Genomic DNA, 23,661 nt, shown 5'->3' with positions numbered 1-23,661 from the left:
CATGCAGGATCTTTCGTTGCGGCACGCAGGATCTTTCGTTGGCGGCACGCGGGCTTCTCTCTAGTTGTGGCTCGTGGGCTCCAGAGTGCTTGGGCTCTGTAGTTGCGGCACGTGGGCTCTCTAGTTGGGGGGGCAGAGGCTCAGTAGTTGTGACGCGTGGGCTTAGCTGCCCCATGGCATGTGGGATCTTAGTTCCCCGCGTTCCCTGCATTGGAAGGCAGGTTCTTAACCACTGGACCACCAGGGAAGTCCCTTTAGCTAATTCTTATAACTGTAGCCACCTAGACTTTTCTCTAGAACTTATATACATACCAGATCAGGAGCAGGTGTGACCAACTGCCCCACAGCTATGAGGCCATACCTGACACCACCAGTATACAGATACACCAGAGAACTGGCACACAAAATTCATTCCCTTTATGCCATCAGGAATAATTTGGTGGAAAAATTTGGGAAGCAGTGATATGTGTGAAAATGATTTGCAAATAAAGTATTTAATAATGTCTACTGATAAGAATAAGTACCTAACAAATACTATTCACAAGTATATCAGATAGGGATTAAGATAGTGTTGGTATTTTTTAAAGAAATCCTAACCAAACAATTGAATTGGAGAAGGACTTTGACAGGTAAGTTCAAACTTAATGGAAAGTGAAACCTTCAAAAACATGATACAGATATTAAAACAGAAATGCTGTATTAGGCAATATGACAGTACTAAAATACACAAACAATGGTGAGGGAGTTGGCCTTTACATAAATGGAAATTATGCAAAGAATGTATGAGTAATTCCTTCCAAAGCACTGGTGGTTAACCATTCTGAAAGCAACCTGCAATAGTTAAAGTTAGGCCCTCAGAACTATGTTAGAGATTGTACTACGAATGTCTTGGGACAGTTTAAAGATGATTTCTTCTGACCGTGTCCTATTTCCAAACTTAACAAAATTTTTGATGACAAGCTGTCTATGGCCTAGAATTAGCCCCTTTACTGGTGTCTCATCTAACTTCTTGAAATAAAACACATTGAAGAAATGACATCCTCTGGTTTCTAAGCTAAAAATCACCTGCACAGTCAAGTTTGATATTTCAATAAGAAGGAATAATTTCCGAGGCTGAAACTAATTGAGCAGGAATTATCCAAAAGAACCAATTTTCCCAGGGACTTCCCTGGTGGTCTAGTGGGTAAGACTCCATGCTCCCAATGCAGGGGGCCTGGGTTCGATCCCTGGTCGGGGAACTAGATCCTGCATGCATGCCACAACCAGGAGTCTGCATGACGCAACTAAGACCTGGCACAGTCAAATAAACAAATAAATAAATAAATAAATGTTTATTAAAAGTGTTAAAAAAAATTTTGCCAACAAACTCTGTTTGCAGTTAACTATGAATTCTTTCAATGGCTATAAAGCAATCCAAGATTACATTCTTTGGGTTGAATTTATGACCACAAAACTACATTTTCTGAAAACCCATGAGACTGAAGAAGAACAATGAATGATGCATCTAATCCAAATATCATTTCTATTTGGCTCAAAAATATATTATGTTTTTGCTTTTCTATACATATAAACTATTTTCATGATATTTTGCTAAGGCAAATATTAAATTCATTTTTAACAATTATTTGAAGTCTAAAGTTTCTAGAAATCTGTTGGGTAACTCAAGGAAAAGAGTGGAATATTATTTATTTACTTAAGAATATTTTGCCTGGCTCCAAAAAGGATTTAAAGAGGTTAACTGCAGATAAGCATTTGCTTAAAGTAATTATAACAACAGCACTATTCACAAAAGATAATCAATAGCTCAATTTATCTGATTTGTTTTTAAGATTCAAATTAAATCTTTTATAGTTTTCTACTCATTTAATTCCACCCCTCTGCTATCAACAGCTTGTGTTATAAGCTCCCTCCAATTCCCTCCCCTGTTTTGAGCACCTGCATTACAAAGCGAGGAGGCAGGCCATGGGAGAATACAGTCTTCAGATCTTGGAAGGATATGTTGTAGTGCTGACCCTCATGCTGCTCCCCATGCTTGGCCTAGGAAATAAAAATGCAAACAGGTATAATGGATAGAGTGACAAAGACTTTGAAAAAGTGTCAAGGGCCTTCTAGACTGTAGTGAGGAAACACTTCTCTCTCAGAGCTGGAAAAGATATTCTTTCATTTCTTAGACAAAAAATGCTCGCTGTTGTCCCCAAGTCCACAGTGTATATATAAAGCTGATGTTGGCCTGAATGATGAAGCCAGTTGCTCGGCAACATAAACCCTAGATGTGGAAGGAGCAGAGACAAATCTTGCCATCTGGATTCTTCTGTGCTGTGCATAGAGATGATCCAGTCACGTGACAAGATCATCTGCATGCCACTGTTGCCATAGAAACCTCTGAGGAACTGGCAGATAAAGGGACTACAATTACAGGGAAAAGCTGAAAGGCAATTCAATGACTTCATTCACTTATTCTATTTCATTTTGTGCTTGTGAAAGTAGATGAACGCTAGAGACATAAATAAAACACACCCTGCTGAGATGGTGTTTTGGGTAATGAGTTATTTTTTTCCCTTCCACAAGCACAGCATATGTTAAGTTGGGGCAACTCAGAGGGCAGGGGTAGGGACAAAAAGGGAGGGAAAAGCTATTGGTTCCCTTCACATTTAAGCACAGACCATACAACTGATTTCATTTATAAGAGGCAACAATACTACTGAGGAAGGAGAAATCAGCATTTAGCCTAATGGGACCTGAAATAGAAAATGCAACACTGGATACTGCTGGAATCCTGGTTTCTACTGATAAACTTCACTTTAAATACTGCTCTTCTCAACAAATCAAGTTAGTTCCCTCTCCAGACACTAGGAAATCCACTTAGAAAGGTGGAAGATAGTACCAGATTGGTTATTAGGAAAACTATGTGGTCCTAGGCAAGTAAGTTGATTTTGTTAGGGTTCTCCATACCAGGGTTGTTAAACTATGGCTGGCTACCCATTTTTGTAAATAAAGTTTTACTGGAACACAGCCAGGCCCATTTGTTTATGGCAGAGCTAAGTAGTTGTGACAGAGATCACTTTGGCTCATATGCCTAAAATATTTACTATATGATTCCTACAGGAAAAGTTTGCCAACCCATCATACACTAAGATCAATAATAACTACTAAATTTAACTTCTAAGGAATTGAGTAGTTAAGTACCTACTCTATACCCAACAAAACCCTTGGCACAAAGTGAGTTCAATGGTAGGAATTAAACCAAAACAGATATGGACTGACCTGTCTGAGCTATGTTACCATAGTATTAGATAGGGATGGGGAAGATCAGGGTTCCAGAATGCTGTCTCAGGTACTGTCTGACTATATGTAAAAATCTGCTTAGCTTCTTTCAGTTTCAGTTTTTCTTATGTGTAAAATGATGGCAATACAAATTATAAGCCCTGAAAAAAACCCATATACACGTTAGCAACTCACCGGATCATTCTCACTGGTGCGGGAAATAGCTCTGGGACTCTCAATTGCAACCTGGTTATCCAGGTGAGCAGCAAGGCATTGGGGTGCCTGGGTCCCTATGTGCAAAAAACGTCCAGGGTCCAACTATAAAAGAAACCATTTTAGTGTTTTACAATTAATAGGCTTTTTACGCTTGCTACAACACAGAGGTTTTAAGCCATATCTGCCACAGGGAAAAATATCACTATCATGCATTTTAGTTTTATGTAAAACAGATCCTTGTTATTATTTATAATTCTCTAAGTCCAATCACATTATTCATACTCTGAATCTGTTCCAGCTTGTGTTGCTATGTCTGGGCTCTGTCCCATATGGAAACAATTCCGTTAGAGATTGTTCAGGAGCATAGCTCAGCCATTAACAACCTAACTCAGGAAACTTCATTTAATGCTCTTGCCTACAGTGATGAATGGTGGCCAGTATTGTACAATTCCCAGCTGTCTAGTAATCCTAGTCACCTCAGTTATTAGGGGATTAGTGCAACGTTCCTATTTGATAGGTATAATTACACTCCTTGCAACAATTTTCTTGCTAGCTGTGTCCTGAAATAAAGAATCTTTCATTAAGAACATGTAACGAGGGAGTGAGTAAAGCATCCAGCTAAGTGAAAATAAACTGCTCTACAGGCAACTCAGTGAACTGCACATGGAAACCTCAGAACTGGGAAAGGTTTGGGGAAGAGGATGAGATTTCAGGAGATAAATCTGAGAAAATGCTAACTGGAGAACTCCCAAGCTGAGTTTAAGGATAACAGGCCTTGTGTATAAGTGAAAAGATGCCAGTTACAAGAGAAAGATTAGAGTATGAATCCAGTAGAATGAGGAAAACAGGGTTGTGAGAGATGGCTGTAGAAAGGGAGCTGCTCGCTAGGTCAATAGATAGTATGAAAGCTGCCTGTATTTATATTTAGTCTCACCAAGCAGCTTCATGAGTGCAGAAAATGTATATTATTTTTGTACTACCTCTCATAACACTTATAACCATTTAACAAGACCTTTGACTCCCTGACAACTTTTTAACTGGTATCTTTAAATCTTTGACTCTTCATCTTTCACAGTCCAGAAGATTTGTCCTCCCAAATAGGTTTAACATTCAGCTAATCAAAAAGTTTGGATGGTTCCCTATTAATGTCAAAATAAGTCTCAAAGTCCTTAGCATGATAATTAAGGCCACTGCTATAAGTTCAACCTCCTTTTCTAGTCCTACTCCTTTATAAACTCTATACTCCAGCCAGCCAACCATGCTAAAACATGTTATTCACTTTCATGCCTTTATATTTCTGCTCATTCTATTTCAGCTTCCCTCTCTCCCTATTTAAATCTTACTCATCATTTAAGACTCACCTCAAATGTCATATCCTCTGTGAGGATTTGCCAGACACCTCCAGGCAAAAGCAATTATCTTTCCCTCTCTATAGATAGCACTTTCTTTGTATTGCATGCATTTTTACTCTGCCTTGAACTACATTCATGGCTTTTGTTAACTGAGTACCTATAAAATGCTAGGCAACAGAGTGTTATACACACATTATTTTTGAGCCAAGAATCCTAGAAGATAGGTAGAATATTACGCTGTTTTATTATGAGGGAAATCAAAGTTCAGGGAAGTTAAATAACTTTGTCTAAAGTCACAGAGTTGGTAGGTGATGAAATCAGAATTCAAATCCAAGTTTGTGGGACTCCAAAATCTTTATCCTTTTTATTGCATCATGTTATCTTACACACAAGTTTGTCTCCCATTTTAGGCCACACACACTTGAAAGAGAAAGGAAAGAGAAGGGATCAGGTTTTATTCATTTTTGTATCTCCTTCTCCAAGTACCCAGTGCACCACAAATACTTCATACTTGTGCCCTGGAATAAAAAAATCTTTCTTAGAGACATGATGAGATGGGGGAGTTTGTAAAGCATCTAGCTAAGTGAGAGTAAACTGCACTACACTGCAACTCAGTGAGCTGCACATATAAACCTCTGAACCAGAATTTGCATATTTAATGTAAAGTAATAGGGTAAAGTAATAGAGTTGCTCCAACACTGTCTGCGAATGCAGAGACAGCAATGTTTATCACATGTACTCTATACCTCCCAGCCTCCCTTGCAGAAAGATTGGGGTCACATGATTAGTTCTGGCTAATGAGCTATCAACAGAAATAACTTGGGTCAATTCTAGTCAGAGCCAGTTAAGAGTGGGTATAAATTCTCTTTTTTCTCCTGCCATGGCAACCTTAAAACCTACATGCTGAGATGGCATCCCAAGATGACAAAACTGCATCCCTAAGTCTATCCCCTCCCATATTTGCCTGCAAACCATTTTTTTTGGCAGCACTGCACAGCACGTGAGATCTTAGTTCCCCGACCAGGGATCGAACCCATGCCTCCTGCAGTGGAAGTGCAGATTCTTAACCACTGGACCGAAAAGGAATTCCCTCCCTGTAAACCATTTTGGAAATATAGCAACATCAAGAGCAAAACAAAACATATACACACAACACAAACAATATCATGTGTTGAGTTAAGCCAATGAGAATTCAAGGCCTGTTACCTCCATAGGATCTGAACAATACACCCTACAATGTTCTCAATTCTACTGGAGAGAAAGCATCATGTCTCTAAATAAAGTAGCAGTCAAGTGGAAAATTAAAGATATTCAAGGACCACAGGGTGGTGCTATTTCTACAAGAAACCTTTGACTTTTTAGTTAAATGTTTTTTGCAGCAAATTAAAAGCTAGCAAAATGGATTCCTTACTTCTTCGTGTCATATATGGCATCACCCAGCTAGTCTCTTGTCTCCAGGGAAAACAACCATATGTACAACTGCCTCTGCACCGTTCCAGAATGAAAATCATGCAGTTCTTGAAAGAAGGGCATTCACGAGCCAATAAAGAAGGTAACTCTAAACTAATCTACAAAAAGCATAAAATCTTCTCACTGACATTCCTCTGTACTTTGGACTCAGGTCTTTCTTGTCTGCTATAAAGGAAGAAGAAATTGTAGCCTTTTAATATAATAAGTTGGGGCCAGAATCCATCCCTTTGTTGATCTTTGCTTTTTCATATTGTTTTATAAAAATGGGTTATTTTATGTACCTAGGTTTGTCATGAATCCCTGGAAAAAAGGTGAATCCTATAAGAGGAAGGGCTCCTTTTTAAGGAAATCTAATCTGTAATTAAATGATCAGATGGAAGTGACTAAGCCCTTCCAGCTCAGTTCTCATCCTTTAGGACATAACTCTGGTAGGATTTCTTCTGGACCCTACTAATCCAGGTTAGGTGCTTCACCATGCTATAACAATCATTTATTCATGATCCCACTACTGGACTTCCAGGTCCTGAAGAAAACATGGACCATAAAATGCAATACAGCACAGTGGTTAAGGCCACAGGCTATGAAGTCAGACAGACCTGGTATCTAGTCTGGGTTAGACAACTTCACAGCGTGTTACCTCAGGCAAGTTACTTAGCCTTTCTAATTCTAAATTTCTGCATCTGTGAAACAAAAATATTATCTACCTCAGGGGTTGATCATGAAGACTAAGAGAAATAAAGCACTTAGCACAGTGCCTGGCACATAATGAATGCCCAACAAATAGTAACCACTGGGACTTCCCTGGTGGCACAGTGGTTAAGAATCCGCCACGGGTTCGAGCCCTGCTCCAGGAAGATCCCACATGCTGCAGAGCAACTAAACCTGTGCGCCACAACTACTGAGCCCATGCTCTAGAGCCCGTGAGCCACAAGTACTGAGCCCGTGTGCCTAGAGCCCGTGCTCTGCAACAAGCCCACGCACTCCAAGGAAGAGTAGTGCCTGCTCGCCGCAACTAGAGAAAGCCTGTGCACAGCAACGGAGGCCCAACGCAGCCAAAAATAAATAAATAAATTTAAAAAACAACAAAAAAGACCCAAATAGTAACCATTATTAGTGAAATGAGTCATCTTAGAATCCTGAGTATCTGCCATAAGGAAGGTGCTGAAAAACTATTTGCTAAATAAATGAGAGAATGAAGTAAAGCAACAGAATAGTCTTTCTTACATATGATTTTATTATTTTAATCAACTATCAACTATCAGAAATCAGCAACTTAGGGCTTCCCTGGTGGCGCAGTGGTTGAGAGTCCGCCTGCCGATGCAGGAGACATGGGTTCATACCCTGGTCCAGGAAGATCCCACACGCTGCGGAGCAGCTGGGCCCGTGAGCCATGGCTGCTGAGCCTGTGCGTCCGGAGCCTGTGCTCCGCCATGGGAGAGGCCGCAGCAGTGAGAGGCCTGCGTACCGCCAAAAAAAAAAAAGAAATCGGCAACTTATTTTTTTTTAAATACTTCATGAAGGGATGATAATCATTGACCCAAATGGAGAATAATGATAATCATTGACCCAACTGCACTTAAGCTTATTTATCTCCTTTAAAAAAAAGTCAGTTCTCCTATGATAGGGTAAATTCCCAAGCGCAACTACTCTACTAATATCTGTTATTGGATTTTTAGGGCAGTTGGGAGTGAAGTGTATGGGCAGAGAAATGGAATTGTGACTGTTCTTTTTTTTTTTTTTTTTTTGCGGTACGTGGGCCTCTCACTGTTGTAGCCTCTCCCGTTGCGGAGCACAGGCTCCGGATGTTCAGGCTCAGCGGCCATGGCTCACGAGCCCAGCCACTCCGCGGCACGTGGGATCTTCCCAGACTGGGGCACGAACCCGCGTCCCCTGCATCAGCAGGCGGACTCTCAACCACTGCGCCACCAGGGAAGCCCGTGACTGTTCTTTTGAGCAAAACTAGTCAGCTGAAGTTCTCCAGAGCATTTTATTCTGGATACAATCAATCCAGAAAAGAAATCCACCTAAAGACAGTTTACACAAAGCACTTAAGTCATTCAGGACTCACCTTATGGACGCTGGAGATAAGCCTTGTCATTCCTTTCAGCATTATCCCTGCACTTTTAAAAAAAAGTGAAAAGGTAAGCCACAACTGGGAAAAGATATTTGCACAACGGATTAGTATCTAGAATAAATAATGCCTTTAAATTGATTTTAAAAATGAGCAGAAGACACGAACAGATATTTCACAGAAAAGGGAACACAAGTGGCTAGTAAACCCATGGAAAGAGTTCGACCCTTATTACAAATCAGGGAAATGTAAATTAAAACCACCACAATGAGATACCATCCACAACCATCATATTAAGAAAAATGAAAAAGACAACAGCAAATGTTAAAGAGGCTGTGAAGCACTGGGAAGTTTCCTATACTGTCAATGGAATTATAAATACAAATATCTTGGAAAACAAATTTGACATTATCTGTAAAGTTGAAAAGGTACATGTCTATGGCCCAGGTATTCTACTCCTTCGTATTTATTTTAGAAAAACACATATACATGTACACTGGGAAATATGTATCACAATGTTCATAGTAGTAGAATATGAATTATCAGAAACTGTAAAAAGCCCAAATGTCCATTGATAGAAGAGTGGATAAACGGAGATATGGTCACGCAATAGATGCCATACAAAAGTAAAAAGAATAAACTGCAGTTACATGTAAGACATAGATGGATCTCAAAAACTAATGCTGAGTGAAAACTGTAATATACAGAATGATATAATTTATATGAAACTCAAAAACTTAAATCCTAATTATCTGGAGAATACACATATATGTAATAAAACTGAAAGAGAAAGGCAAGAGAATGATAAGCACACATTTAGAGTAATGCTTACCCTTAGGGAAGAGGTAAAGGGACAAGATTGGGGCAGGTCACACAAAGGAATTGTAACGATCTATTTCAAATGATGGATAATAGATATGAGTATTTGCTTTATTATTTTTATACCATGTGTGCTATATTTATTCATTTGTATGTTGGAAGTATTTAACTAAAAAACCCTAATCATGTGGGAGCTAAAAAATGTTTAAAATACTTAAATGCAACTCTCAATATTCACTAGTAGACAGCATAACTAAATCAAATCTCCAGGTAATCACCTACTTCATTTTGGCTAATAATTTTCACCTTACATCCAAAATCTTTAAAGCAGCAGCAACAACAGTGTTACACCCATTTATTCAACAGTAACAACAACAACAGAGTCGCACCCATTTATTCAACAGTTACTGAGCACCTATTATGTGCCAGGGCCTGTGAATAAGATGGTGAACAAAGCTGTTCAGTCCCTGACCCAACAGAGCTTATAGTATGGTTAAGAGATGACACAAACTCCTCTGAATTCTATCTCCTTTTAGTTTTCAAGTTTACTATTTCTTTTAGAAACTGCTTATTTTCCCATCAACCTCTTTCCATTTTAAGAGTTTGTGGAAGAACAGCTTAAGACCACTCAGTGGCTGTTCCTACTCATTCAGTGGCCTGAGCAGTGGGAGCTGCAAACCAGTCTTCAGTGGCAGGCTGAGCACTCCGGTCTTCAGCAGGGAACTGCTGAATAGGCACAGGGAGCACCTGCACACCTTCGGACCAGGCTGCCGCCTCAGGTTGAGCAGCAGTGAACTCAGGAGCTGGAGCAGCCCATTCACCCTGAAATTCCTCCTTGGTCACAGTCTTCTCAGCTGCCACCTGCTCTTCCTTTTCAATCTCTTCAGGAACTCTGTAGAAGTAGAGATCAGGCATGACCTCCTATGGGTGTTCACGGGAGATGGTGCCACGCATGCGCAGAACTTCACATCAGACTCACTGAGTGAGCTCCCTTGTTGTTGCATGGGATGGCAATGTCCACATAATGCAGAGGAGAGTCTGTGTTACACAGAGTAATGGTGGGCAGGTTAATGTAAAAGGCCTCTGTGAGAGACTGGTCAGCCCTGGGATCAGTAACCAACCAGAAGCCTCGGCTCCTGGAAGGCTGCCTGGATCTGGTTAGTGAAGCCTCCAGGAGTGAAGCGGCCAGCAATAGGAGTAGCTCCAGTGACAGCAGCAAACTTCAGCACAGCTTGCTGGAGGATATGACACTGACATCAGCTGGGTTTTCAATGGCAACAATGGCACCAGCTGCCAAGAGAAGCTTCTCTCAGGTTCTCTTCAGATTTATGATGTAGATGCCATCACTGTTCCTTTTGTAGATGTACTGTTCCATTTGGAAGTCAAGGTTGGTGCCACCTAAGTGGGTTCCAGCTACAAGAAATTTGAGGACATCCTTCTCCTTCATTTGCAGGACATCAAGGGCTCTGGACATTGTGAAAGTTTCCCTTTAAGTTACAAGGGAATCCAGAACAACACCGTACGGACCCCGTCTGGGTAGCGCGGAAAAGGCAAGTTTACTTTTTAATAAAGATGCAAAGCATTCCTTAATTCAGTCATTCAAAAATGTGTTTTGTGTTTTCACGTGCCCACACTATACAGACTACACAGTGGTGAACAAGACTGGCACGGTCTCTACTGGCCTGCCTCACATTTACATGTGGGATTGCAGGGCTCCTTTGCTGTGTTTGAAAACCAAAAGTTCTAGAGCAGCAGTTCCCAAAATGAGTTTGGTGAATACTAACTAGTCATAAAATGCACCAATGTTCTCTGGCCAAAGAAATTTGAAAATGCTATATAGTTATTCACTTCTTGAATAATTATAATATATGCACATATTCACAAATTTAAAGGCTTTGGGGAAAACTATAGTTAAGAGACTTCATTTTAATCCAATTTACTTGGCCTTGGAACCCTTGGAACTTCCCTTGTTGCAAAATACTATTAATAACATTCTCTTGGCTGCTAGTGGAAGGGCTGCGGCTGTGCAGTAAGGTGGCGACTGTGAGCATGTGCCCAGGCGTGAGGATGAATTCTACTAGGCCACAGGCAGGGTTGAGGTCCCCTCTGTTCCCTGTTCTTCAACGGTTCTCCTTTGTTCTGCCTTACACTGCCTCTACTGCTGTCCACCACTGTCCAACGCCCACCACCACCACCTGCTGCCTAATCCAACCGTGCAGAGAAGAGCTAACAGAGCAAGTCTAAGACTGCTGTCCTTAGAAAGGCCTGGTTGCAAGTTTGCCCTTTAGCTGGTGTCTCAGAACTTGGATTTCAGGAGAGTTCCCACCATTCCCAGAACTGGTAAGAGTGGGTCACTGTGCCTCAACTATTTATACAAACAACATGGTTTACATTAAACACCTGCTTTCCTTCTGAGAGTCTGGAAATTTACTACATGCGAGGCTGATAATGACTATATGACCAGCCCCAATAGAAACCGTGGGCACTGAGACTCTGTTGATAGTTTCCCTGGGTGGCAACATTTCACGTGTTGTCACAAGTTTTTGCTGAAGGAATCAAGTGTGTCTAATGTGATTCTACTGGGAAAGGACTCTTGGAAACTTATACCTGGTTTCCTCCAGATTTTGCCCAACGTGCCTTTTCCCTGTGCTGATTTTGCTCTGTATCCTTTTGCTGTAATAAATCATAGCTGTAAGTAGGACTATGTGCTGACCTCTGAGTCCTCCTAGGGAATCACAGAACCTGGAGGTAGTTTTGGCAACGACTGACACAACCACCCAGTGCCCAACACTACCCAGCATCGATCTCTACCTTATACCCACCATCACCTGGTACCCAACACCACCATCTTTGACCAGCTCAGTTTTCTTAACCCCAGTTCTTCTCAATCCTCCCCTATTTCAATGACTTCAACTCCCTGCCTCCAACACTGTCCTCCCCGATCCGTGATCAGCTAACTCTCATACCAATTCTAACCCTCTGTATCAGCTGATTTCCAACCCTAAGCCCTCTACCTAACCTCAAGTCTCCCAACTTCCGAACTACTCAAGACCCCAATGCCACTCCAACAGGATCTGGCCTACCCAACCCAGCTCCCTAGATCTTCTCAATGTGCCCTGGTACAACCACTGTTATGAGACAGCTGTGGGCTGCAGCTCTGGAGGGAGGTAGTGTCCTAGAAAGAGTGGGTGACATGGTCCTGAGGTCACTACTTCTTCCTCCAGGTATGCCTGTGGTCATTGAGGCCATTACTCTGGCTATGTTTTAGAGATTATGGGAAATGCTGGTCAGGAAAATGTGACTAGCTTTCCATCTTGTATCCTGTCATCTTGTATCCATATTACAACATTGGGTCTACTAGCCTCCATCCTTGAACTTCTCCAATCCATCCTTTCCACTGAAGTCTGGCTCTTAAAACCCTTCAATATTTTCCTACTGCTTTTAAAGGTAAATTACACACACACACACACACACACACACACACACACACACACACACACACACACACACACGGCTTATATAACAATAACAGAAGATACTTTAAGAAAAAAGGGGGGGGGTGAATCTCAAAAGTCTGATCTCAAAGCAGACAATCCAGACTAAACCACATTTTCCATGTTCTTTAAAATATCTGTAAGTAGAAAAAAATCCTATTGACAGGCCAAATGAAAGCAGAAGAATGGAATATTTGCTCATTCTACATTCCAAGACATATACAAATCAGGGCACTGCAAGAAAAAGGTTCAAAGCCACTAATACTATGAAAAAATTGAGTAATGATTTCTCCTTTCGGTTTTTTCATATCCTTTGAATGTCGATTTGCAGAGTACAAGTTAACCACATTGTAACTGGAAGGCAGATAAAGGACAGGTTTCCTATTAAAACCGACTGATGGGGCTTCCCTGGTGGCGCAGTGGTTGGGAGTCTGCCTGCCGATGCAGGGGACACGGGTTCGTGCCCTGGTCCGGGAGGATCCCACATGCCGCGGAGCAGCTGGGCCCGTGAGCCATGGCCACTGAGCCTGCGCATCTGGAGCCTGTGCTCCGCAACGGGAGAGGCCACAACAGTGAGAGGCCCGCGTACCGAAAAAAAACAAAAAAACCCAAAAAAACCCACTTCTCTAATATTGTTCAACTGTCATCATTCTGAGACTCTACCTGTTGTCTATTTCTACTATTTCAAGGAAGCAGAGTCCTCCCTCCAATCCCAGTCATTCTTTGTTTAAAGGGTGGATAGGGACTTCCCTGGTGGTCCAGTGGTAAAGAATCCGCCTTACAAGGCAGGGGATGCGGGTCCGATCCCTGGGCAGGGAACTAAGATCCCACGTGCTGCGGGGCAACTAATGCCGCGTGCCTCAACTAGAGTCTGCGAGCCGCAAATTACAGAGCCCATGCGCTCTGGAACCCACACGCCACAACTAGAGAGAGAAAACCTGCATGCCACAACTAGAGAGAAGCCCGCACGCTGCAACGAAGATCCCGCATGCCACAACTAAGACCCAATGCAGCCAAAAATAAATAAATAAAAAATAAATCTTAAAAAAGAAAGAAAGAAAGTGTGGATAAAACAAATCCCAGAGACAAATAATTCCTTAGTCTTTAAACCCTTTGAAGTGTTTTCAGGTACACTTGTAAGGGACATTTACTCACTATTGTATTTAAAGTTCTGTCACTCTTCTGACAAAACTTTCTGGCTAGTGTTAGAGCTCTCTTTCTTTAAAAAGAAAAAAAAAAGTACTGTCACATAGGCCAAGTGTACACTGAAAAGGAAGTCAGAAAAAGCCTGTACCAAACTTAGAAAGGTATCCCAAAGGCTATATGCTAACACTTCAGTGGTCACAAAAATCATAGATTATTTTTTAAATTAAACATTTACTATTGAGATATTTATATATTCACAGGCAAGTGAAAGAAATAATACATGTTCCATGTATCCTTTACCCAGTTTCCTCCAATGGTAACATCTTGCAAAACTATAGTACAATATCACAACCAGGATATTGACCTTGATACAGTCAAAATACAGAACATTTCCATCACTTTAAGGATCCCTCATGTGGCCCTTCTACAGACTCCAGCACTTCCCTCCCACAACCCTCCCATTCCTTAACCCATGACAACCACTAATCTGTTCTCTATTTCTGTAATTTTTTCATTTCAAGCATGTTATATAAATGAAATCATATGGTATGCAACCTTTTAATATCAGCTTTTTCCATTCATCATAATTTTCTGGAAATTCATCTAGGTTGTGTGTTACATGCATCAATAGTTTTTCTTTTAATCCTGAGTACTATTCCATGGTATGAATGTGCCTGTTTGTTTAACCATTCATCCATTGAAGGACATCTGGGCTGTTTCCAGGTTTTGGGTATTACGAATAAGCTGCAATGAAACATTTGTGTACAGATTGTGTGAGGAGAATCAAATTCTTCAGGTTAAGGTGATCTAGTTCAAGAACTGAATTAATGCTACAATGATCTGAATAATAATAATAGTATTTTTCAGAAACAGGCTCTATATTAAGCAATTTATAGGCACTGTCTCACAACACAATCCTATGAAGTAGATATTACATGCATGTGAAAATAGGGATGGACAGACTAACTTGCCCGAGGGTATATAGCCTAAAAGTGACAGTTCTGGAATTCAAACCTATGTTTGACTCTGCAGCCTTTGCCATTAGTCACTGTGTATATTGTATTATCAATTATCAAGTGCCTGAACATTTCCACTGATGGGGAACTCACAAAGCAGTCCTGCTTTTATGTAAAGTTCTTTCACAATCTGAGGTGAAATGTCTCCTTGTAGCTTCCATTCACTATCCCAGCCTTTCTCTTTGGTTTTACAAGCTACCTTCCATGTGATAAACTGAAGGTAGTTATGTCCCCTATTTTTTCTTTTCCAGGGTAAATGTCTTCAGTTTCTCAAAGCAATCATCATACAAGTCCTTTATATTACTCATCAATACTCTTCAGCTATCATCTATCTTTTTTTAAAATAAATTTATTTATTTAATTTTTGGCTGCATTGGGTCTTCACTGCTGCACGCGGGTTTTCTCTAGTTGCTGAGAGTGGGGGCTACTCTTTGTTGTGGTGTGCGGGCTTCTCACTGCGGCGGCTTCTCTTGTTGCGGAGCATGGGCTCTAGGCGCACGGGCTTCAATAGTTGTGGCACACAGGCTTCAGTAGTTGTGGCTCGCGGGCTCTACAGTGCAGGCTCAGTAGTTGTGACGCATGGGCTTAGCTGCTCCACGGCATGTGGGATCTTCCCGGACCAGGGCTCAAACTCATGTCCCCTGCGTTGGCAGGCGGATTCTTAATCACTGCGCCACCAGGGAAACCCTCACCTATCGTTTTTAGATTTTATATTTTCAAGAGTAACTATTTTGTTATTCTATAACACCACTGTTTCATTGACAACACAGCTTACTAACATCATCAGTTCTTTCTTTCTTTCTTTTTTAAACAAATATTATTATCTAACAAAATTGCAGCAGCCCTTTTAATGGAAATTGTCAAGCTGATCTCAAAATTCATATGAAAATGCAATGGACTCAGAATAGTGTATAAAACCTTGAAAAATAAAGAACAAGGTTGGAGGGCTCACATTCCTGATTTCAAAACTTACAAAGCTACAGAAATCAAGACAGTGTGGTATTAGCATATGCCTATAGATCATATATGTCTGACCCATATGTCTACAGATCAATGGAACAGAGTTGAGAATTCAGTAATAAACTCTTATATCACAGTCAGTTGATTTTTAACATGGGTGCCAAGAAAATTCAATGGGAGAAAGCACATTTCTTTTCAAGAAATGTTGCTGGGACAGTAGAATATCTACATGTAAAAGAATGAAATTGGACCCCTACCTCACATCACACACAAAAATTGACTCAAAATACATCACAGACCTAAATCAAAGTGCTAAAACTATGAAACTCTTCAAACACATATAGGAATAAATCTCCACGACCTTGGATTAGGCAATGGTTTCTTAATGATGCCAGAAGTAACAAAAATAAAAAAAATAGATACTTGAACTTCATCGAAATTAAAAATTTCTGCTTCAAAGGATACCATCAAGAAAGTAAAAGACAGGAAATCCTATGGCAGTCCAGTGGTGAGGACTCAGTGCTTTCATAGCCAGGGCTTGGTTCAATCCCTGGTGGAATAACTAAGATCCAGCAAGCCTCTCAGCGTAGCCAAAAAAAAAAAAAAAGAAAAGAAAGTAAAGGACAACCCACAGAATGGCAGAAAAGATTTGCAAGTTATATATCTAATAAAGGACTTATATCCATAATATATTATACAAAGAACTCTTTACAACTCAACAATAAAAAGAAAATGTAACTCAAAAATGGGCAAAGAACTTAAAGTTTCTCCAAAGAAGATACACAATGGCCAATAAGCACATGAAAAGATGCTCAACACCATTAGTCATTAGGAAAATGCAAATCAAAAACACAATATGATACCACTTCACACTCACAAGGATAGCTAATATCAAAAAGAACAGACAATAACAAGTAATGGGGAGGATGTAGAAAAATTGGAATCCTCATACATTGCTGCTGGAATTGTAAAATGGTGCAGCCACTTTGGAAAACTGTTTGGTATTTCCTCAAAAGTTTAAATGTGGATTTACCAAATGACCCAGCAATGGAGTCCAAGCTCGCTCTGCTCGCTGCATGACAGGTCAACAAGTCGGAGACAAGGTGTTGAGGCAAGGAATATGACTTTATTCGGAAAGCCGGCAGACCAAGATGGCAGACTAAAGTCTCAAAATAACTATCTTATCCGGGTTTGGATGCCAGTTTCTTTCACAGCACAGAGAAGGGGAGGAGATGAGGAAGTAAAAAGGCCATAAGTTTTGCAAATATCACCTGGAATGGCCAGCCTCGGGGAGGGGAGGTGTTAATTTCTTCTTTCTTGTAGCCATCCACAGGTGGACAGGGGCCGGATGTTTCCCTGAACAAACCAAATGTTTCCCTTTGGTTTAACATTCAGGCATTTGGGGCTGGTTCCCCGAGGCAGGCCATTATGTATAGACAGTATCCTTTTAGTGAACAACAACAGCGGAAAACAAAGGTTAAAGTAAAAGAAACAGATCCAACATGCACTGCTGCTGTAGCAAATTACCACAAACTTGGTGTCATAAAACAACACAAATTTGTCATCTTAGAGTTCTGTGGTTTAGAATTCCAAAATCAAAGTGTTGGCAGGACTGTGTTCTTTCTGGATGCTCTAAGAGAGAATCTGTTTTCTTGACTTCTCTAGGTTTTAGAGGTTGCCCTTTCATCTTCAAAGCCTACAACAGTTGGTCAAGTCTATGTCCTACTGCCTCACTCTGACAGAGTCTCTGGTCTCCCTCTTCCACCTTTAAAGAACTCTTGTAATTACAGTGGGTCTACAAGATAATTCAGGATAATCTCCCTATTTTCAGGTTAGCTGATTAGTAACCTTAATTTCCTTCTGCCATGTAACATAATGTGTTTACTGGTTCCAGGGATTAGGACACGGACATCTTTGGAGAGGAACCATTATTCTGTTTTCCATACTATCCTTGGTTCAAATAATTCAGGGTTCATTCATTCAATAAGGTCATTTTATTGAGCACTTAATATATTTTAGTCTCTGGTAGGCACTGGAGCATAAAAGAACTGAATACGATCTGATTTGTCTATAGTTAGCTGACAATTCATGAATCAGTGCAGTTACCCAAAGCTAGTTAAAGACAGAGACTGTAAGTAACTTTCTTTATATACAAGTGTAGTGGAATTCCATTAAAGGTGTTTTTTCTTTTTAGCATATGCAATTATGTTGCTAATGAGAAATTTACTATGAAGGCAATGTGGTATAGTGAAAAAAGTTAAGTTTTTAAGAGACAGGCAAATTGAAGTCTAAAGACAGTTACCCAACTTCTTTGAGCCTCAGCCTTCTCATCTGTAAAATGGGGGTAAGATGATCTATTTCAAAGTGTTGTATAAGGATTAAACAGGAACACAAGTTCTCTTGGCATGGTATTCCACAAATGTTAATTCTCTTTCTCTTCTCATATTTTAAGTATCTAACATTCATTTCAACATTTCCATGACTTGATTTGCACTTGACTACAAAAGAATATAAAAGAAACGTTACATAGTCCCTGACCTCAAATTAAAAGTGTTCTTGGTAGGGTAACACACCTGCATACATGACACAATTAAAAAAAAGATCAATGGCTCCTAAATGGCTCCATGAAAAAGTTGGGACTTAAGGTTAGGAAAAGCAAATATATAGTGAGGTAATTAAGGCGGATTTCCCTTTAAAAAAAAAAAAAGCAAACAAATAAAACCTGATCCATATTTTGAAATATAATATGTTAAGGGGGAAATTTAGGAGTGTCTACTTGAACTTTAGAGCTTGAATAGGCCTTTGAGATTAAGCTAGTACAGTGATTTTCAAACTATTCCCAAATCCCTACAAGTCCACAGATGTGAAGGAAAAGGGAAACCCAAGTGGATCCCTCACCTAATTTATTCAGTTTACCCACTGGGTGAAACTAACGATTACTAGAATAGAAGAAAGCTTTGGAATTATCTGTGGATTTTAATAGTCCATAGTTCTCCTGAATTCAATCATCAAGAAAAAGTAAATGTTCATGCAGAGTTTTGTGAAACAAGTATCAGTAACCACGGAAATCTGACAGACCTAGTTTTGCAGTTTTACCAACGATTTGGAAGAATAGAACACAAACTACCAATTACACCCACAAACTTTATCAACATCAAGAGTACTGTGAACGATAACATTAACTCTCTGCACTTTCCCTGTGCCTAGGAGCTAGTTCTACTTTACACGTATTTTATTATTTTACTACACACCAACCCTGAAGGCAGATTTGGAGTTAACTAATTTTTATGTTCAGTTTTTCGTTTCTTGTTGATAAGGAACTAAGAAGAAGAACTTTCTGAAGGACACACAAGACACGGGAGATCGAGTCCAAACCTAAACTTGAAATATATGGTGTCCTTATCCTCTAACATAAGGCTGCCTAATGAGGTTGAAAATGCATCATCCATCCACGAGGTCTGTGTAAAAGTGCACAAAAACATCATCGCGTACAGACAGTGGTGTGAAATTCGAAAATCTAAGCTGGGTTTAAAAAAAAAAGGAAGAAAGAAAAAGCCGACCACTGAGCCGGTTCCTTCTTGGGTCCTAGGTCCGCAACACAGAGCCCGGAGGGAAGCCCCCTAGGAGGGTTGCCGGCCCTACTGTCCTCACTCCCTACCTCATGGAGGCTGGGAGTCCCGCTCCTTTCCCTCATGGGTACAACCCCCGTGGCGGTTCACTTCCTCACCGAGAGTCGCGGACCAGCTCTCCCGACCCGGTAAACCGCAGACACTGTCAAGCGTTGGCTGCTCGGCGATCGTCCCGCAGCAGAGACTCAAGCTCGGGTCGTACGGCAGGAAGCTGCTCAACGCGCAGCCGCCGCGGCCTCCAACCACCGGCCAGCGGAGGGGCGCTAGGCCGCCCCCAACCAGCTCACTGCGGCCAGGACGAGGCAGGGGAAGGGAGCCGCGGCGTCGCGGCGCCGCGGCCAGCGAGGTAAGTAGTCATAAGTGTCTATCCGCCACTCGGGGTAACTCCTGTCCTAACGGCAATCTCTGCCGTCTTCGCCTGTCGTTTTCTCCCCCGCTTCTGCAGCCGACAGGAATGGAACAGTCCCGCGGGGGGATTGTGGGAGGCGCACGCGCGAGGGGTGGAGGGTTTGTGGGGGGGGGGCCGGCGGAGGAGGAGGCGGCGGCGGCAGTGGCGGCGGTTGGTGGCAGTGGGGGCGGGGAAGGGGGGGAGGAGAGGAGAGGAGGTGGAGGAGGAGGCTTGGGCTCTCGCTGCCGAAGGTACGCGTGAGGGCCCGCGGTAGAGCTGGCTTGACAGGGGCCAAGGGGAAGTGGGGGACTGTGCGAGGAGGCGCCCCAGAGCGAGTGCGTACTGGCTGGCGGGCGCGCAAGGCGGCCGAAGGCGGTGGTTGGTGGGAGCAGCGAGCGACGAGCCCAGATACACTCTGGCGCGTGCGGGCGGCCGTGCGCGCTCCGCCGCCCGGGTCGGGTGAGGGGGGAGGACGAAGGGGGAAAACGCGAGGAGGGAGGAGTGGGAGGTGGGGGGGCACGAGGCGCCCTTCGCTCCCTCCCTCCCAAGGAGCTGCCGCCGCCGCCGCTCTGCCGCCGCCGCTCCCGCCGCCATTTTGGGTTCGCTTTGCGGAGGGGGAGACGATCCTCGTCTCGGTTGCGGGACCCGCCTCCCCTTAGTTTCCCCCGCTTAGCCCCACGCCTTTCCCCTCTCCTCTCTCGCATTTCCGCCAGTCCGCTCACCCGCTGGCCGCCTCCTGACAAGCGGGAGGGATCCGCTGTGGACCAAGGGAAGCGGAGGAGCCTGGTGGCGGCCGCCCCCTCTTCCCCACTTCCCTGCACTCTCATCTCTCTCGGCCTCGGCCTCTGACACGGTGAGTAGAACCGCCTGGGGAGGCCTTTGGGCCTAGGTACTCCCTCAGCGACTTAGTCCTTGGCTTCCTGGGAGCTACTGTCATCTCCCGGACCTGGACCTCCGGGAGAGCGGTGGTAAGGATGGGGGAGGGGAGAGTAGGGAAGGGGATCCTGAGCTTACCGGGAAGTCCCTCCTGGCGGGGGTGAAGGGGTGTCCCTGACAGGCGGACTCCTGGCTTGGGGGAGGGGGCGGGAAAGTAAGCGAGTGGAGGCGGAGTCGCTGTGCCCCTGACAGGTTAGTTTGTTGTGGAGGTAGGATTGGGGCATCCCCCATAGTCCTGTTTGTTTCGTTTAAGGGATAAGAGCGGCAGGAGGAAAGATCTTCTGAGGGTAGTTTACGTGTACGATCAGATCTGTGGTGTCCCTGACACGCTGAACTGTATGTAGGAAGGATAGAATGATCTCAGTGTTACAAGTTTAATAAATGTTACTGGCTAATTTGTGCATTGAAAGATATGTTTTTGGTCTAGAAGACAGATGGTATGTTGGTGTATAGCGGCTGTGTTTGTGTGTGTATGCGAGGAAGGAAAGTGTTCCGGAAGAGTTTGCTTGTATTTGTATAAGTGTAATGGAGTTCCACTTATAAGTTAGTTTATTTTAAAAATAAAACTTGGGGTGTTCCCTGCTGGTTGATATGTATGTGTATTTTAGGGTTTGGGAGTGCCTTAATACTTGCTGGGAAAGAGAAGTCATGGCAGTATTTTAGAAATACAGCATGTAAATGTGGGGTCAGGGATGGGAGAAACTTGTCATAGCCAGTTATTCTTAAGAATAGTCTGTTCCTCAGAATAGGGTGAACTGTGTAGATGTGAAGGCCCAGAACATTTTTACTTGAACAATTACTATGAGGGTATAAAGAATGGATGGCCTTCTTGTTGATCTGAGTTTATATTAACACTTTATAATGGAATAAAGCTTTTTTATTGTTCAGAATGCTCTTGCAGTTTGTTTGTGATCCTAAATAAATCTCTGTGAGAATGGTGGGATGGGTGTTTCCTCCCATTTTACAAAATAGCAAATTGAGGCATAAAGAGATAATTTTTCCAATGTCATGTGTTAAATTGGTGACAAACTTGGGTCTATAACAGATATTTTGACTACTAATTCAGTAGTATATTCACCATACCATGGCGTCTCGGGAGGTCTTTGTCAGGCAGATCTGAGTTTATTGGAAAGATAGGGGCATATTGACTGGTTGGATGGTATTCGGTAGAGATCAGTTGTGTCAGACAGAACATAGGTTGTCCTTGCCAGGTTAGCCTGTGAGAAATGGGTATTCCATGACTCTGTTACTTTCTGCTTATGGAGGAAGCATAGCATTTCTGACACTTTAGCTTGTATGTTTGAGGGAGGCATGTTTAACTTGTACCATAGCAGCTGCATGGGGGCTGACAGCTTAACTTTAAGGGAGGAAGGATCTTCTTTCATTCATTCAACAAATATTTGTTGAATAACTCTTCAATAAATGCTCCCTGCCTTGGGGTGGGAATAATCAAGGTGACCCTGTTGAAACAGCCTGGGTACATATGAGGGGATTTGTCTTTGACAGTGATAAATATTGAGACAGTGATACGTATTGAGTCGAGTGAGGCTCACAGGTCAGTGTGGAGTTGAAACTAGAAAACCTTCCTAAAAAGCCTATTCAGTTTGGAGGGAATTTAGATCTTCCAGACATTTTAATATGGAAGGATACAGGTGTATTTAAGCATCTAACAGGGTGACCAGTTTGTGGTACAGTGTGCCACCTTTTGCATTTTCTTTTGGCATTTCCAAGTAAACTGTTTTTGGGATCTGGAATTGTTGATGTTTGTGCCTGTGGATATTGGAACTTTTTGGCTTGGCTGAAGAAATTCTTCCAGAGGCTAATTTTGTACTAAGGATCCCCTCTATGAATATGAGGGAAGAATACTTGAATTAAGCCAACATAACTATTTCTTGGAAAATGGAATGTTTTTGATTTGCTAGATTAGCAGTTCTTAAAAGTTTTTTGGGGTCACTTATTCTTCTGAGAATCTGTTGAAAAAACCCTCACTGTAGAAAATGAGCATGAGCACAGTCGCACGAATTATGCATACAAATTTCAGAAACTTAAATTATAGTGAAGTATTAATAGAACCAATTTATATTCAGGTCTCATTTAAAAGCTTTTTTTAAAAAAATAGCTTTGTTTGGGGGTAGAGATGTTGGTATGAGTTTCAGGTGAGAGGTTCTTTGACAGTGTTTGAGCATGCTGACGATAAGGAGAACTTTAAGATCTTTGTTTTTTATTCTTTGTTTTTTATTCTTTATTCTTTGCAGATTGATTTCTCCAGTGTTAATACATGATTCTGAATTAGATGATAAGAGAATATAACACAAATGTTTATAGCTTTATTCTTTTTCATTATAATAATTTGTATTCTCAAACTCATCTCTTTCCAGTTTTGCATTGGGACTGAGGTGTTTTGAAGCTCATCTCCTGGCATTTATCTTAGTTATAACAAACGTTATTGAGTTATTTTTATGCAGGGGACACAAAGATGAATAATATATGGCTTCTGTCCTTGAAGCTATTCTAATCCTGTTGAAGCTATGAATTGCGTGATAGTGGGGGCTTTCTAAAGGGCAAGGTGGATTGAAGCATGTTCCTAGAAGTTGAGATTTCATGACTTAGTTGCAGAGAGGTTTTGCTATTATTCTTAGGAAGTTACAAAGTCTTCACATTCTGTATGCAACTTTGTAGCTTAAAAAATGTGTTTTAATATCATTTGATATTTTGGGATGAAGAAACTCTTTGAAAAGGAGGCAAATGTTGGTAGCATTCCTGATCTTGTCTTGGATATATTTCTATAGTGAGTTTATGTAAAAAGGTCTTAATGTCATTTTGGATATGCATGTATATAGACAACACTTCTGGGATGAAATCCAGTAGCTATTTGACAGACTACCCATGAATCTAGTACT

General features: G+C 41.8%; 2 protein-coding genes and 2 pseudogenes across 6 annotated transcripts in view; 1 reads left to right on the top strand and 3 right to left on the bottom strand.

Annotated features, from left to right (window-relative positions):
* Positions 1-19,643, bottom strand: part of DAP3 (death associated protein 3) — a 28,959-nt gene extending 9,316 nt beyond the window's left edge. The window contains exons 1-4 of one of the 3 annotated variants that reach the window (XM_060031477.1): positions 19,536-19,643; positions 8,371-8,422; positions 3,460-3,582; positions 1,936-2,037 (exon numbers count right to left, since the gene is read on the bottom strand). In XM_060031477.1, the coding sequence (XP_059887460.1) occupies positions 1,936-2,037; positions 3,460-3,582; positions 8,371-8,412 (267 nt within the window). In that variant the 5' untranslated portion in view covers positions 8,413-8,422; positions 19,536-19,643. Of the gene's footprint in view, positions 1-1,935; positions 2,038-3,459; positions 3,583-8,370; positions 8,423-19,466; positions 19,509-19,535 lie in introns of those variants that run through there. The other 2 variants (XM_060031485.1, XM_060031468.1) reach the window with 2 other exon arrangements.
* LOC132437914 (small ribosomal subunit protein uS2 pseudogene) lies at positions 9,231-10,998 on the bottom strand (annotated as a pseudogene).
* On the bottom strand, positions 19,583-20,652 carry LOC132437909 (myc-associated zinc finger protein-like; annotated as a pseudogene).
* The window catches only part of ASH1L (ASH1 like histone lysine methyltransferase), a 217,150-nt gene continuing 213,920 nt past the window's right edge, over positions 20,432-23,661 (top strand). For 2 of the 3 annotated variants that reach the window (XM_060031254.1, XM_060031244.1), the window contains exon 1: positions 20,432-20,678. The gene's annotated coding sequence lies outside the window, so the exon portion shown is untranslated. The remainder of the gene's footprint in view (positions 20,679-23,661) is intronic. The other variant, XM_060031235.1, reaches the window with a different exon arrangement.

Source organism: Delphinus delphis, chromosome 1 (genome assembly GCF_949987515.2).
Source record: "Delphinus delphis chromosome 1, mDelDel1.2, whole genome shotgun sequence".
Classification (NCBI taxonomy): Eukaryota; Metazoa; Chordata; class Mammalia; order Artiodactyla; family Delphinidae; genus Delphinus; species Delphinus delphis.
The sequence above is the reverse complement of the archived record's forward strand: the minus strand, read 5'-3'. Positions and strand labels throughout refer to the sequence as shown.